We start from the raw sequence: 18,350 nt of genomic DNA, 5'->3' as shown, positions 1-18,350 counted from the left end.
GAAAAAGAACACCAATCAAATTAAATAATACAATAACCCTACAAAATGAAAGAGGATCAATATATCATAGTTAATCTAATTATATAATAATTTTGCAATCGTTCAAACATCCAACAATTTATATTCTCTTTTTCTTTATTTATTTCTTCCAAATATAGAATAGATTTTTGTTTATTTTTTCTATAATTGAAATATATTTGTACTCGAAGAAGGTATAAGCATACCAATAATTTATGGCGACGATAAATCTCGTGAAAATATTTTCGCGAGCAACTGTATTCGATTTCCAATATACGCGTCACGTAAATCGAAGTTTTCATCGGTTTCTGACTTTTTATTTTCGCCAGCCGCGATACCATCTACGAATTTCTTCGCCTTCGCGGCGAGTAAGCTCTTTCTTTTTAATGTTTCATGAACCTCAGTCTATCTCTTGAAATTCAAGGAGTCGTCGTAGCCGGGCGAATTAATATCGAATTATAAAAGAATACACTGTTGAATGTGGGAAGAGAAAACGATCGAGTAATATCCACAACATAATTGCATTTGACATCATTTGTTTGCCTTTAGTTTTTTCCCTCTTGCTGTAGCTGCGTTCCTTTCGTTCCACGTTTTTTCCATTTACGTCATGAGTATGTAACGTAGAATAACAGGAACCAATCGAATGAACGTCTATACGGAGAAAAATCGCGCGTTTGCGATCGACGATCAACGCGATAGGAAATCATGACAAAATGCGAGAGATTCTCTGCGAGAAAACAAATCGAAAATGTAGAATTTCCTCGTACGTGGCTTTACTTTCGACAAGAATAAATTCGAATTCCGTTATCAACTTTCGAGGATAATTCAATAAAAAATTTTATTTTGAAAATTAAATATGCTTAACAGTGACTATAACATGTTTAAAACTCAATTCTTATATTCAGTTTTATTTTGAAAATTAAACGGATGTGAGATCATAAACTTCAAAGTAATTCCAGTGCAAAATCCATAAATATTGATTACAAAATGATTATAACTCAATTTTTATATTTAGTTTAATAAGTTGCGTGCTTTCTATAAGTCTTTCATTCAAGAAAATAGAAGAATCTTTGCATGTACCATATTTGTTTCCTAACATAGATGTTCAATAAAAATTTTTATTCAAAATTTCAGCTCATCGTGAACGTAATTCCCGGAAAAAATGAATGTTCCATTATTTTAAAATTTCTTTATTCAAGCGGTTGTAATCACGAGTTATACGCGAGCGATTGAGTATACATTTGCACAAGTTGATTAACGCGTCTGGTCATTAGTCATTAATTCTACTTGGGATGGCGTTTGCAAACATTAATGGTGCTATGGAGTTATCTGTTTTCCGTCGGCCTTACTGCCTTCTAACTAGTTTGAAACAGTTAAAGCAGATAATACCGTGCCATCAACAATGTTTACGAACTTCAACGCAAGTAGAAATAGTGAGCGATGGGCCAACAAGCTGCCAAGATACAGCAAATCGCACGCGTTCTTAACAAATTTTCAAAGTAACTTTTGTCGAAGAAATATTGTTTGTCGGACTTGCCTTGACGTTAAATATTGGTGGCAAACTGAAATGAATTTTGGTCATTTATGAACAAAAACTTTTTCGTAAGTACTTCTCATTTCGTAACATTTTTTATTCTGGTTACAATAGCTAAGGTCTCTGCATACAATTCAGAAATCTGTATTTTGTACAATACGCCTCTATTTTGATTATTTGGAGAAAGAAGTACGAAAGAATAGCCTTTTTATTTTTCACAAAGTGGAAAGAATGGTACAAAAATTTTACGCTACATACTCGTACAAACAAGTCTACTTTCCAATAGTTTTATTAAAATCTACGTAAGCTAAAGGTGGACCAGTTTTGAATATTAGAAAAACAGAACTCTGATATTTACGTAATATTCGAAAGTATTAATAAATAATGAAAATTATACAGTCGTCCTTTTGTAAACATAAGAAATTCATATTTTGTTAGATTCTTTCTTGACTTTATTATGCCTTCTTGGCATTAAATTACTTATTCGATCCTACAAAATTGTATCAATTTTACAGCACGTTTAGTTTAACAGAACCAGCTATTAACAAAATGAAAAGTTATTTGATGTATTGAAGTAAAACAAGGTATAACACTTGCAATATGCAAATTAATTCTGTACAGAGTCGAGCGACCGTTGCAATAATACTGCTAAATCCTATATGTGGCGGATTGTGTCAATGTGATATCATCCAGAGAGCTTGTTGAAGACCGATGATTATCCGCAGTTAATAGTGGAATCTGACAGCGCAATCAATTGATAACAGAGCGTGTCGGTAATCGGTCTATAGCTTATGCGACTCTCCATACCTCTGCCTCGATGTAACTAATTAACGAGCATAAAATATTACCAGAAACTTTCAAATCCGAAAACTAAACTGCGTGGAACTTTTTTAACAAATTCTATTCGCCGGCTTAAATGGAACTTTTTTTATAAAAAAAACCCTCGCGTTATAAATTCCGACAGGAGCTGATAAATAAACGGTCTTACGGAACAACTTTTAATTTAAATAGATTTTATGAAAAATAAAAACTTTTATTTCACCTCGACTTAATTCTCGATTCATACAATTTTATTCAGGTATTTGATCTACGAATAAAATCACATATAAACGTACATATGTGTTGTATATTATTCGTAATATTTCTGCACGTTTTCCATTTCGTAACTCTCATCTTTAAAGAAAAGTTTCGAAATAACTTCTTCCATAAAAATTTTCATAATATAAATTCTGAAGTATCCGTTGCACAAGAACAGATATTAAACAAGTTTTTAACAAGAAAGACTATTATCCGTAGTAATAGATATTCTTTCAAACGGAAAATATAAATTGTAATAATAATTTTTAAAAGTAAATTGTACTGGAAGCAGGATTGGAAAGAAAACTCCCACCTTTAAAATTCGATTGCAACTTATGTATTTTGAGTAAAAGAACATTCGTTGTTAAGAACGATTTTTACTATTAGAAACTTTCTAAAAATAATTTCTGTGGAAGAGATACTTTAGAATTTGTATAATGAAATTGTGTAAACAGTTATTTAAAAAATTTTTATTATTTCTATAAAGGATTTCTAAAATTATGTTTCTATAAGGGATGTACAAATTAAACGAATAATATTGTGTTAAATTATCTGGAACGAATTCATGGGAAAAATCTAACGATCGTTTGATCGTAATCGAGTTCCCTCGAGTGCTATCGAGAAGCCACCATATTTCCAGGAACATGCGAAATTCACTTTGAACATATTTCACGATAAATCAATCCTTTTTATTCTGTCTTAAATACATTACGTGCCAGCGGATCCTCTTTAATTTCCGCGTGATTGTTTCCGAATCCAGTTACTCGGATATAAGTTCCCTCGCGTCGATAAATTACAACTCTTTGTCGTTCACTAATAGCATAATTAATGAAATTTCCACGTCAAAGTAGCCGTTATTCGATCGATGAAAGTCGAAAAAGTTTCTGGAACCAAGGAAAAGGATGATTCTCTGACTCACCGGATCTTGGTCTTAAAGTTTACGGGATTTGCAAAAACTATCTACGAACATTTAATGATAAACGACCTCTTTCAATTATAGTTAATCTCAAATGTACGAAAGAGCAAAAAGTTCTTAATCATACAATATTATATTTTGATTTTAGATGGATTGAAATTATTCTGAAGTTTAGCAAAGGTTATTTGTAGTTCCATATTGTTTGTAATTATTATTGTTGAAATATAATCAAACTTCCTATTAAGTGTGTCGTTTATATGGAAATTCGAAAATTATAATACTTCTTTAAAGAAAGTACAATAAGACATCGATCGATGATCAAAATAGTGTACATTTTAGTTTGAAAAATCAAAGTGACTTTGAATTCTTGCTCAATAACAAATCTTTTGCTAATTTTTACTATCGCAATCTGTTGTCAATCGATCCTTAATTAACTTTTGTCTCGAAAGTTTTCTGATTTGGTCAGCGCAAGTGCGTGAAATATCTTAGGTGTTCAGAATAAAATTGAATTGAATTCGTGCTGGATCCTCGTAATTAATCGAGAAAAAACAGTGCAACAAATTTACAGAGAAAAATTAACAAAAAAAAAGTTAAAATTGTACTGAACAGTAAATTAAAAAAAATTTACAGCCTTTCAACATCGTCTCAGGATTACTTGGCACACTATATAATAAAAACTGTTGAATCTGTTATTTATTTGCGCCATTATGGCCGCTATAAAACCACCCAACAAGCGATAAATCTCACCGAGCGATATACATAATTTTTCTGGAATCCTACATTCGTGAACACGCTAAGCAGACTGTGCTTGCTCATACCAAAGCCTCTCTTCGTAATACTAGATCCTGTTTTGGCCCTTTGGCATACGAACAAATTTTATTCCACATTTTCCAATTTATTTTACCATGAGATAATCCATGACCAGCACTGTATATTAGTAAATTAATAAACCGACATGCTTTAATACCTCGCGTACAATGATTGATATTCAAACAAAGACATTTAGCCATTAGTGAAAATCAAGACCTTAATTCTAATGTAAGAAGTTGTTAGGTGAAATTGGCCGCAGAAATCGTGTATCGCTGATGTTTCTCTCCCATTTTTCTCATTTTCCCCAGTGTCGTCGACCATTCAAACGCCAGACGAGGTCGAGGGGACGAAGGAGCTACACGATTAGGAAAACGCGAAAAGGGGAAATAGATGTTCATTGTTTGGCGAGCACCGTCGTCGCGCATTAGCTGCCTGTGTACGCTGTGAATAGAATTTATGGCGAGAGAATGACGCCGGGGGACAAATGGGGAGATGAAATAAAAAAAAATAGCCTCGGCGGAGCGACCCATTCGTAAAAGGAAATCAAGTTGGAAATGACCAGCGTTATTCTCGTCGTTCTCGAGACGCAGATGTTTCGTTCCCTGTTCTGTTTCATAAGACTTAGAAATTCCCATAAAGGTTATACGTTCGTTGTATCAAGAGCAACCTAGTTACTCCTTTTCATTAAAAAAATTATTTCATCCTCTGTATAATCGTTTATGGTAATTTGCAAAGGAAAACAAATTCTTCGGGCCTCCCGGAGCTAAATAAATCAAGATTCAAAATTTGTCTTGGTTTTCGGGCGTTGAAAATAATATCCGAGAAAGGTATTTAGACGCTACTGTATGATTTACTCTGAACGACGATAACTGTTTTTACAGAATATTATTTTCTTTGAATGTAAGAATTTAACACAGCCTCCGTTGGAGAAATGTTATTAAAAAAGCAATATTTTCTGATACAATTCCTTTCAACGTGAGTCCTTTTTAAAGACAGATGCTAGTTCACGAAATAATTAGAAAATACAAACAATAAATGGTTAAAGAAAATATATTATACAGAAACATTTTCATTCGAACTTACGCATACTTAAGGTAGCATAAAAATTGTTAAAAAATAGAAGAATATTGTTAATAATTGTTTAAACTGCTGCGGTGTAATGTTAAATAATTCTAGATCTTATTTGCAATTGTCAAATCCTCACGTGTTTAATTCTGTTCTCCGATATAAATGAATCAAGGTAGTGGCGATTTAATAAATATCACTTTGAATGTTTATTAATCCATTTATTATGTAATGCCATGTAAACTTTATATCATTTATACAAAACTAAAAGAACTAAGAAAATTTTGTAGATTTATACAAACTACTTTAGTGATTCTTATAACTTTCAACCAGCTTGTCTTATTTAAAATCATTACAAAGTCTTATATTTTTCCATGGTTAAATTTAAATAATACAAAATGACATTAAAGTATTTGTTACCAATGTATTGAATGTTATCTGTCACATACACATGTCAAATATACATACTTTCATTTATTTATGTAATATGCAACGATTTCAGTCGACCAGCTTTTTTAAATTTGTACATTATAAACATTTGGGCCACGGTACTATTACAAACAAATATATTAATGTAATCTATTGAAATAAATATAAAAAAGCTAGAGAGACGCTGTTCCAGACAATGCAAACTCGGTGGCGAAGAGTTTGTGAATTATAGTAATCGATAAAATATGATCTACAGCGGGGGATCTGGTTCCCGGTCGAATTATTGTAATAATATATACTCGAACCCCAAGATTGGGTCATTTAAGTATCCTTTCACGACGAAACGGAGAATGTACAAGTCTTTTAAAAATCTCCACAAGAAAGGGTCCAGTGATTTTAAATCGGGGGAATTTCGCGCGGCAAACCATTTTCCCGATACTTTTACATTATGTATTGTGCCAGAATCCAGGCGTCTCATCCTGTAGAATTTTAAATTGTATTATAACTACAGTGAAACGTTGCGACACGTTCTCGTCGAGCATTTAGAACGTTACTGTATATTGTGGTTCGCTCAAAATTCGCGCCAACGTCCGCTAGTAATACTCGTGGAAGTCTACTTGCGAGACAGACTGTATTTCGCTGCTCGACACCCGTTCCTTCGATACCTTTTCGGACCTCGCCGGCCCCTCGCCCTGTAAAATTCAACGAACGCGGAGATATGTAATCGCGAGGATGACGATAAAAACGTTTGATTTTAAATTGATATGGAAATCGAGAACTGGATACGCCGAGGGTATTGCGTCGTCGTTGAAAACCTAGTTAGCCGGGTGCGTTCGTCGGCTGATTGACAAATTCTCCGTTCGTTCGGGCGAAGAATTTCATGTTATCGCGACAGTTGCGATGGAATTCCATCGTTCTCGAGGCGTCGAGATTCATCTGAAAACCATAACGCGAAACATCAGTCGATGCTCCAATTAAATTTTACACAAATGACTCCGTAATTATTGCCCCACGATTTGAGGATCGTTCGAGAGAAGCCGTCAGACGAATTCTTGAAAAGTTACCCATGGAAATTTTCCTGGAACAGACGTTTTCGTATACTTTTCCCCAGATTTTAGAGACATATTTGCTTAGTTTGCGTTCAGATTTTCCGAAAATCAAGTTTTTCCTGGTCTAACGAACTCCATTTGTAATTATTATTCGGTAAAACTTTTGTTAAAACGAAATATTTCGACGAAACTGCTTCCCGGAAAGTCAGTAAATAGAATTCTTTTCACAATGAATTTGACTAATATCGTTTTTCAAAGTCACAAATGGACTCTCACCACTTTGAAACTGACTGAATTGTACAGTTCTTTAATCTCTAATTATTTAAAATTTACGTTTCAAAATTTTTATTTATTTCTGTTCCGCGAATAAAGTCGTTAAATAAAAAGGTTTCCACATAACGTCGAAGAATTTTCGTTATGAATTCCTCTCGTATCGATTTAACTAATAATCACAGTATAACAAATACAATAATCGTCGTTCGGTCGCGACATTGCTTGCGCTATTTGCTCGATAGCACTCGTTTGCAGGCTTGCCCAGGGCGTGACGTTCGATTCAGAACTTCGGATTTCATCGTCAATTGGAAAAGTTGCGTTTCCACTGTCAAAGACACGATGAAGTTTCTCGTTGATTCAAGCACCAGCCAGTTAGGAAGTAACGTCCTGTCGTTGAAGACTGTTATATTAACTTTCCGATCGAAAATGAAAAAGCAAAGAATAAACGTACTTAGAACCTCAAAGATTCATCTACACCCTTTGGCGTTAAACTTTCTAACCAAATTTTATTTGCAATTTCATAAGAGAAAATTATTTCTATAATATTACAAAAAATCTATAACAAATTCTTTTAAAATATAAATAAAAATAAAGGAGCAATGCAGCCTGAAAAAACTTTCAACGTATATTTGCAGAGCTTTTGACAAATTTATGATTACTTTTTAAAGAAAGAAAATACTATATTGCTTTACTTATCTCTCAATTTTATTTTAAATGAAACATTCTAAATAATTTTTCAATAATTTTGAAATAACACTAACAATAACAATGAAATTTAGTATGGACCTTGTTTGTCGTATCTGCAAGGAAAATTTTGTTTCTTACTCAGCATTTTGTGTTCTTTCGAATGGCCTGATCAGTTACAATTAAAAAACAATTAATTACAATTAATATGATACAAAGGTGACGTTTACATTTTCTTTAAAATATTTTTTTATACATCCAATAGTAAATTCAAGCCACAGAGTTAAGTGATTTATCGTGTATAATATGTTTTTTTATTTTTCAATACGTGTATGGTTTTCTACGAATGGTAAAATTTATGGAAAAATTTTTCTACGAATGGTAATTCTTACGCGCCAGCGAAATCGTTTCAACGTTGACATTTTTTGATATCCAGAGACGCTGTTAGAAGAAAGTTAAACGATCTCGGAACTCGTATAAGGATCACGGCGGGACTGTAAAAATACGTCGCTGGAATTTTATGAAGAGGGAAACTTCCAGCTTCAATTTGAACACAGAAATCTAGGATTTCCAACGTCGACTTTCAACAGGATTAACTTGTCATAGATCTACGCGAACACCGAATCTCAGAGACATCCGGACAGATTAACCCTCTGAGTTGAAATCTCGTTTCCTAGAAGTGCTTTTCGCGAAACAAATATGGCAGTCACGTGCCTGACTTGCGGTCGGTCCATTGAAATTATTATACAGGTTGTCCCGTCGTCCATTTTAGAGATGGATTCTACAACACGAGAACAGTAACAAAAGTTTATGTAAAAATTACAGCAGAGATTATCCGTCCCTAAAAACCACTTAGTTTTTGTCACAAACATTTTGAAGATACTTGAATGAACAGAGTTCGCAAGACACATTGTATATCTCTAATTCTATTCCACAATTAACTGTATTTAGTTTAAGTTTTTATTATCACTAATGCATCTTGTATGTATACCAAAGAGTTTTTCCTATAAATAAATGCTATAAAGAGAAGAATTCTGTAGATCCTGAAACAGGACGTTTGGCGAGAAAGAAACGACACACTGAGTGAGGAATCGAAAGGACAACGCGTATTTTAGTGAAGAATATGTAGAAATTCTAAGAATATTCGAAAAGTTGTTCCTTAAGACCGCAAAGTGAGCAAAACTCCATAAAAGTGGTCCAATATTCAAACGGCCATAACTCCTACAATAGTGAACATATCTCATTGAAATTTAGTTGTGAAGTACAGCTCATGGATACCTACGAAAAAATATTAGACAACTTTTCTGTAGAGCATCAATCAAATTTACTAAAAATGAAAAACGAATTTTTAAGAAAAATCAACAGGGGATAGCAGCTGAAATTTTTCGGCAAAAAACAATTTTTTCAAATCGTTCTGAAAAAATTATTCTTAGTTGCGGGGGTCAATTGCAATCATTTTTGGTGAAGAGACAAATCCCCTAAATCCTACGCAGTTTCGAGAAAAAAATTCAATACCGAAAAGTTCATGTCTGACTCTTCGTTTAGACGTTCTACTGAAAATTCATGTGTATCTTCAAAACATCGTAACTTCTGAACGGATTGGAGGATTTTAAAGTTTCAAAAGGCAAGCAACGCGTATTTTGGTCAAGAATACGTAGAAATTCCGTGAATATTTGAATACTGGTTCCTTAACCCCGTAACGTGAGAAAACCCCCATAAAAGTGATTCAATTTTCAAACATTCATAACTCCTACAATAGTGAACATATCTCATTGAAATTTATTTGTGAAGTAGAGCTCATGGATACCTACAAACAAGTATTAGACAACATTTCCGTACAACGGCAAACAAATTTATTAAAAATGCAAAACGAATTTTTTAGGAAAATCAACAGGAGGGTAAGTGCTGAAATTTTTTCGGGGGAAAAATAAAATTTCAAATCCTTCTGCAGGTGCTGAAACAGGACGTTTAGCGAGAAAGAAACGACACACTGGGAGAGGAATCGAGAGGTTTTGCAATTGCGTTACGTTGTCAGGATTGAATTTAAGTTTGCATGAATATGCACGACCGCATTAAAATCCCTCATTTTTCGACCGCCATTCGTCGGAATTGGTTCAAGTCCGTTCGCCGTGCGTGGTTCAAACGGAATATGTAAATGACAGGCGTATTTTTACGGCGTCGGGACGTCGGCACCGCAAACGTGATTTCCACCGCGGCGATATTGCGGATTTATCGTTGTTAAAAGTTACATTTAATTGCATCCCGTCGCGTTGTATTTACGAATGCTCACCTGCTGTTCCCTTTGTCAGCATTTTAACATTTTCGCATTTCGACGAGGTAGTTGGACGGTTCCGAAATAATTATGAATAATCATAATACTCGCAGCGCGACGCAAATATGACGGGAATACATATAATGTATGATAATCTAGGTAGCCGAATAAGATTATTATTTTGGAATTTGTAAGAATTTTAGGCAATTTAATTTTATATGTACGGTCAATAGATTACATAAATCGAATTATATGTTTTCAGAAAATCTATCCGTTTGTCTGTTCTGTCTACTGAATCGTATTTGATTAATAATTGTATAGAAATGTTTGATACGCAGAAATTAGACGAAACCGTGGCACAAGTAAACGCGTGATAATAGAATCGTTGTCATCAGCGCCCTCGCGCTCTTTCTTTTCTGTTTGAACGGAAAATTTGTCGATGAAATGCATGGATCGGTGTTTGCGGAGACAAGTACCGCGATTGTTGACAGTATCGATGGCCTAGAGTTTGAATTAAAACGTTGATAGTACGGAAAGGGATGAAAACATCGGCAATATTTACTTCTAAAACACTATCCTGTTTCTTAGGGAGGCATTGTCTAAACTCCAATATCGCAGCATCACGGTGACAGAACTAATTTTCTAGAATTAGGAATAAACGAAGGTTTCATAAACACGAAACGTTCGAGAGTTTAATTTTTTCAATACAGGCGAATGAAATGTAATTTGACTCTAAAATAAACAAAATGAAATATATTTTAATCATGAATATTTTACGCTAGATCTACGGATATTTATTGCACATATTTTTATTGAAACTCGTCGTGTTAACAGTTTCACTAAAATGACGTTTCTTTTTTAATTTTCTTCTTTTCTTTTAAAAATTTTTCTCGAAAACAAGTTACTATTATGGCATACAGTACATGTGAAAAGTATTTATAGTCGAACTAACTTTGTAACGCATCGAAACTGGTACAACTAATTCTTCTCTGTTGGAAATTAATAATTCAAAATAGTTTTGCAATTAATTCTTAATGATCGAAAGGCTCTATTGTCGAGGTATTATACTTATACCGCGTAGAAAATGTAAGACTTCGCTACGAGGGCACGTTAAGAATTTCATTTTCATTTTCATTTATTTATCATTGAATCATCAGAATCATCAGAGAGGATGTTCCATTCTACGAAGCAAATTAACATCTGCAATAGTTAATTGTTAAAACTTCGTTGGGTATATAACGACAAAGTAATATACATAGTATAATAGTTGATACATTCATTGGAGGGAGGATGAAGAGCCCTTTAAAACGAGTGTTATTCAAGTCAATACCGTAATTAGATCCAGAGATATAACGATTTTTGTTTCAAGTCGATCGAGTGTTTAGGTCTGGAGATATAACGCTTCGAAGCGTTTGTTTACTCTTCTTTGTTTACGTCACGAGGTCAATGAACTTTCACTACGACCTTGTCAAGGTCGTTGACCACACGTGCTCGTAGTAAATAGTAAACAATACATCACTCGGTCACGATCGTCACGACTCGACAACCAGAGAGAGAGGTCCGATGTGTAAGACGAAGACAGGCATAGTCGAATTAAAAAATTTATCCCTTTACATAAATACGATATCTCTAGAATGAATAGTCGGATCGACATAAAACAAAAACCATTTTAAAGGTGAAACCTTGCAGCATCTAATGATGGCTCAGTTATGCAAAAAACTTCGAAACTGCACGCGTGTAAAATTTGTGTACTTTTAATACACGATACTATACTGTTTATTAAAATATTACAATCAGTAAGTAAATTATTCAATTTTATTAAAAGTTTTTGACGCTACTGGTGGTGATTATTTCATTAAGTACTAATCAAATTACAAATTATTTTCAGAAAGTTTTAAGTATAGAATCTGAAAATTGTCGAATTAGATGGGTTTCATAAATCTAGGATTAAGAGAAGCTTCCGGTCTAAGAGGCACGAAAGAGGTGTTTTTCACGAGAAACTAAACATGACAACAATATGTGGTTTTCAGAATTTTATCGTGCGCTCCTGAAATATATAAAAACGTGTAAAATTTGTTGTTCTAGTCAAATATTTCGTGTGAACCATAGAACTTCCTCAGCTGTAGATCTAAACTATAAAAAAAATCGCATATATTCTCAAACTGTATGAAATTTCCGAGCCAGTGAACTTTCAAAACCTATGAAAGTTATTTCTTCACGCTTCGTAGTATAAACTTATTCTTTTTACCATTTTTTCGGAATTTCGCGTTGTTTAAAACTTAAAGTAACGTAGCTGATATCGTGTAGGAAAGGCATTGGTGGAACAAATCGATAGATGAATACGATCTGTACCGTAAAGAGAGAAAGGCAAATGAGAAAACACTGTTTTGTACGAGTAACACAAACGAAAAAAATAACGCTTCAATATTTAACCAGCAGGAGTTGGCAAACAGTAAACAATATCGTTTTATGTGCATTTAATTGACGATATAATAAATCGGAGCACGATCGGATATCGTGGAAAAATATGCATTGGAAAAGAGTATCCAAATGGAAAAGTTATGGAATGTATGAGACAGTTTCTGAGCCGCGTCCATGAATATTCTTGAGGCAAATAATTCCCGACAAACGTTTCGAGCTGTCGATTCCGAGTGCCCGTTCCAATTCAGAGCGGCGGAAAGGTCGCGTAGCCTCGTGATAGATATGATTAATTTTTGTTGCGCTACGATTCGCTATCGGGGAGTTCGATATCGATGGGCAGATTTTTCCAGACAAAGGAAGCCATCCATACCGTAAAATGACAGATAACGTTCTACAGATCGATTTCGGATAATTTTTAAATAATATACTTTTATATACTGTACAGTTTCAAAATTGGAACTGTTTTCTAAAAAAAAGGGTACCAAATATTTATACTGGAAAAATTTATTTTCTGCGACAGAAACTATCTTTTGCTATCGTTTCGAAAAAATACAAAATACCATCGATGATAAAAGATATCTGAAAACAGCATCAAGTTTAAATTATTATATTCATTCTATTTGAATAACGCCATTAATATCAAATAGAAATATAGACAAACTGGATATTGGTGATATCGATAACTCGTAACAGAGTTAAATTTTTGCCTAAGAAACATATCGAGAATATTAAATGTTTTTATCGAATTTATAAACATTAAAAAATTAAAATTGTTTGAAAAGAGAAAATTATAAAAAAAAAAGGTACATATTTGCTTAATATTATTTCCTAACCTCGAGAACAGTAAGAATAAGTTACAAAAAGCGACGAGTAGAAAATAAGGAGAAACGAAAATAAAATGAAATAAAGTAAAGTACGCTGCGGGAAAACGAAATAAAAATAAAAATAGATACATGCTAATACTATCACGAACCTAACCACGAGAATGCTAAGAGTAAGATACAGAGAGTATAAAATAGAAAATAAGGAAGGAAATGATAAATGGTGAAATAAAAGTGGATAAAATGGAATGCGCTCAAGGCGAGAGAGATAGAAATAAAATGAAGTTCAGAGACAAAGTTACAAAAATATATGGCTTGCAACTCTTCCTCTATGTATACCTTCCGTATTATTTTGTTTGTTTTGTTCCCTTGTATATTTTTTTCGTATCGAAAGATTGGTCGCGCGACGTCCAAATCGGATAAAAATTAAATCAAATTACGCGTCCGCCGTATTTCTGGTGTTACAAATAAATTGTATACGGCACGTCTAATTGAGTTTACGACCCGGTATAGCATTTAAATGCTGCAAGATACTTCTCTGGTGACGGATATTTCGAAGAAACGCGTCGACCGTCACTCGCGCGAGATCCATTTTTCTTCTGCCCGGGTCTCTATTTTTAAAGAGTATAAATTGGATTTGCGCGGCAGCGTCGCGAATGATATTAAAACGTCGAGACGGGGGTTTTTCAAGATGTAATTTCTCGGCAAGCGTCAATGACTGCGAGAATTGTCCCGCGCCGGCATGGAACTACGTTTTATGAAGAGAAAAAATTTACCTTCGAGTTGGACACACGCGACGCGTATTTTTCAGTTTGTTCGCTTGTAAAGGCGCTTTCCACTCGCGAGTCAACAGTCACCGTGTCGTGTTGTGAGTCGAGGATTTTATGCAAGGAATTAAGAAAATGCGTGCAACAATATATTCGAAATGGATTTGTCTTATTAGAAAGAAAAATAAATACGTCAAAACACAAAATACAAAATTTACTGAGAAAGGAAAGAAACAGATCACAGAAACAGATATTAATATACGAGATGAAACGTAGAAAACCATATATTTTCAATTTTTATTCTTACTACCTTTGTCTTTCGATTTCAATATTAAATATAATAATAAAAATATTCAGACAATAGGGTAAAGTGTATTGGTATTATTTTTTTTAACTGGTTTTAATTAATTAAAAAACGATACGATGAACAGAAAATCAATAATACTATACCACAGTCGATGTTTAGAAATACTAATGCAAGTAGAAATATCGAGTAATGGCCAGACACGTTTGTTCGGTCATACTGATTATTAAATATAAAAAAAACGGTTTTCCATGAATGTAATTGTTAATTAGTATAACTTATTTGTCGTGCTGTCATTAAAATGTCTCAAAACAGTTTTTTAAATTATTTTTACTGTTCTAGATATTTCTTAAATTGAAAATGCTATATCCTCTCGGTGATATTTCACTTTAATTTAAATTTCTAAATATACCAAAATAATATTTCACACGCTTTAGTACCTAGGCAAGTATCTTTAAATATAAAAAAATTAATATTTTTTGTTGAACATTTTCTTTATAAAAATAAAATAAAGTGGTTGATTCTTCTAGAAGACTAATTTCTTTTAATCCCAGAATTACAGTAAAAAGAATTGAATTTCAGACGAAAAAGTTCTATAAACATTTTCTCCATCTCAAAAAACAACAATTAAAAATAAAAGACTCTTTAAAATGTATAGTTTACCGTTGCAATCCCAGTTTTTTTAATTATTTTATCTCTGTTGATTTTTAAAAATTCGTACTCCATAGATGATTTAATTAATATATTTGTGAAGATATTATGTTTCTTAATTATAGCAGCGGAGGGATACTATCGTGGAAAAAGAAAGATATTTCACTTTAAAGTTTGTAAATTTTATAATAAAAATGAAGGTCGATTTAATTACTTTAATAAGGATAAGTTGATATTAATATGTATCTTATACCTTGCCTTTGTATCTAACGTATCTATGGTTATAATTTTTCCTTTTCATTTGATTTTAATTGCTTAATATTTAGTGCAATAACGACGTATCGTTATTATTATTATTCACTTTTCTTACTAAATCTCCACGAATGTTAAAATTCAACGCGAAATCATCGTGCAGAATCGAATAATTTTCGTTATCGTTGAAAATAATATAGCTGAAATCGCACGTGGCTTTATTAGTCGCTGGAATTTTTGAGACGAACAATTCTTTTATAAATATTTCTCCAATTTCAGGTGCGTCGGTGAGTCAATCGCGAGTTGCGTCGCAAATACTGAAAAATTGTCGTATTGTTCAATAGTCGTGGATCGTTCGGTGATAAAAATAATAAAAATCAACAGGTTTCGAAAAATTTGACGCGTAGAAAAATCCTTTGCTAGGAAAATCTGTTCGAGTGACGAACATTATTCTGGAGTGATCTCCACTTTCGAGGAAATAAATTTAACGAACGTGGCACGAACAGTTTCACGGTTAGCGAATGATGGAATAGAACTTTCTTTTTAAGTATTAATAGAAACATTCAGGAGTGATCATTATTATATCTACTAAATTGTTATTCACGTTATACACATGAATTCTAAATCCAAAGCCGTGTATGTATATACCAACAATTCCAGTTTCCCATTTTACTATTTCTTCGTTCGTACAATTGAGCTATGACTTTGTTCAAATTGAGGATAAAAGGAAAGTTTTTGTCCACGAACAAAATGCAATTACGTTTTTCTTTTCGATGGAACTAACTTATTCAAACTTTTTAAATAACGGAAATTAGTTCGTAACCATTTCTTTTATACTTTGCTACTTCCAATAGAAATTTGTGCTTTACTAAATAAACTTTCGAGAAATGTGTATAAAACTTGCAAAATTGATCGGGAGTTTTTAAAACTCTGCAACAGTGTCGTAATATGGATTAATATCTGACATAATTTTAGATGGTTTTGTCCAGAAAAGAACTTTTAATAAAAAAATATGACCGCAAAAACGTGTGTCGTGCTTGATGTAAATTATCGCATAGCACTGCCATTAATTTTAACGTACCCATTGTTAGTTGCATAATAATAGCCTGGAAGCTATGTTCGTCGAAAATGCAGTACATATTTAGTGTTACATGCTCCAGGGTGGTGGCTTGCCATAGCTACCGTGCAGATTGTTTTTCAGCGCCGCTAAGCAATTTATCTTCGCCACGAAGGTCTAACCTCATTGCAACCATTAAGGGCTTTGAATCATGAATAAAATTGAACCTGTTCTGAATTGCAGTTAGTAAATTAATTGAAAGACTCGTAGCCGGGTAAATGTCATTGGATATTTACGCTATTAATCCAGTTTCATCTTGTTTTTATAATGCAAAATAACATTTCGATACGTTTCGATTCCACGAGCAGAATAATAAAGTCCTGTCAAAAGAAAGAAATTTAAAATAAAATTTGTCAGGACTATTTACTTAATACATTTACCAATTTTAAAGACTAGTCAATTAAAAAATAAAATATTTTATATGGATAAAGAACAGTGAAATTTTCAGTTGTTATCTTTGTACGCAAAATTCTTCGATTGTACCGTTTCATATAATGACAGATATTGTCAAATTGTGGTTCGATCCGTATTTCCAAAATTCATTTAAACTGCTAAATTTCAAATTAGTCCCATTGTGTGGGTGTCCAGAATCTGCCTTTATATTTAAAGGCGATGAGAGCCGAATTTTAGTAGAATATTCAGAAAAAGGAAACGATTATTTTTTTGCAGATGGCGGCGATGCTGAACGCGACGTCATTTCCGAGTATGAGAGGAAGCGACGACGACGATGAGGATAGCTACGTTCCGTATGACCAACGACCGGAAACTTACATCGTACCTGTAGTATTTATATTAATTCTGGTGGTGGGGGTAACGGGAAACGGAATTCTCGTGCTCACCCTGCTGCGTCACGCCAACATGAGAAATATCCCGAACACTTACGTCCTCTCTTTGGCTTTGGGAGACCTGCTGGTAAGGAACAAATGACCCTTGTCTCTGAAACAAAAGCGAGACACTCTATTAGCACAGTTACATTTCAAACACTTTTATTGCTTCAGAGAGAAATTGAGGTAAATTGTACTGTAAAACGCGTAATTTTATGTCCTTTGTGTACAAATGTATACAAATCTTTTCAAATCAAAATAATAAAGATTCTAGAACCTAGTCAAACAAAATAACGATCGTCTTATGGTTTAGCAATTCCACACATTTGAAATAAAAAATGAAAATAGATTCTTCATTGGGACGACAATAACTGATACTAAAATAAAAATGAACAGTCAATGATTACAAAAATGGTAACACTTTGGCGTTTAATTACCGAATTTTTAATGTTCATCACTTTCTAAAATTTTAGAACTTCGTTTAATCGCTCTAAAATTTAGTAGAATTATCTCACCAGCTGTTACAATTCTGCGTGTGTACGCAAAATCGAAAATTAATTAACTGTCAGAGTAAAGATGTTAAAAGTAATCTCTTAACTTTTTTATAAATATTATTATACTGATGCAAATTTTACATTATATGACGTTAAAGAATCTAAAGGATTTGTTTGTAAAGTTTCCCTGTATCTATAACAGTTTTCAAGATTAAACGCATGAAACTTTTAAGATTAATTTCGCTCGTTAAATTTGAGTTACTCTACAAACTTGCAAATTTTCAGCAAAATTATCGTCGGTAGCGTCGTGGATGTTTCTTGTTAGTCTTTTATAAGTGACTCGCGTTGGTAATCGACGCGTGGAGCCAGCCTTTGACGCAAAACCGCTCTGTAATTTTATGATTATGAGGGAATAAAAGTAGCAAGCTGGTCCGTTGCAAGAAACTTCCCTTCGACGCAGATTTACCGATTGGAAAATTTGAACGCATGACATTCGTCGACGGAGCAATTTATGCGACTGCAGGATGACGCAAATAAATCTGTAGCAAACGATGCTCAGAGTCCTGGCAAAT

At 33.4% G+C, this 18,350-nt stretch overlaps 1 protein-coding gene across 2 annotated transcripts in view; it reads left to right on the top strand.

Annotated features, from left to right (window-relative positions):
• LOC143346591 (neuropeptide CCHamide-2 receptor-like) overlaps positions 1-18,350 on the top strand; it is an 87,005-nt gene that overhangs the window by 54,600 nt on the left and 14,055 nt on the right. For both annotated transcript variants that reach the window (XM_076774822.1, XM_076774828.1), the window contains one exon: positions 17,130-17,372. In XM_076774822.1, the coding sequence (XP_076630937.1) occupies positions 17,130-17,372 (243 nt within the window). The remainder of the gene's footprint in view (positions 1-17,129; positions 17,373-18,350) is intronic.

The sequence above is a fragment of the Colletes latitarsis genome, chromosome 2 (assembly GCF_051014445.1).
Source record: "Colletes latitarsis isolate SP2378_abdomen chromosome 2, iyColLati1, whole genome shotgun sequence".
Classification (NCBI taxonomy): domain Eukaryota; kingdom Metazoa; phylum Arthropoda; class Insecta; order Hymenoptera; family Colletidae; genus Colletes; species Colletes latitarsis.
The sequence above is the reverse complement of the archived record's forward strand: the minus strand, read 5'-3'. Positions and strand labels throughout refer to the sequence as shown.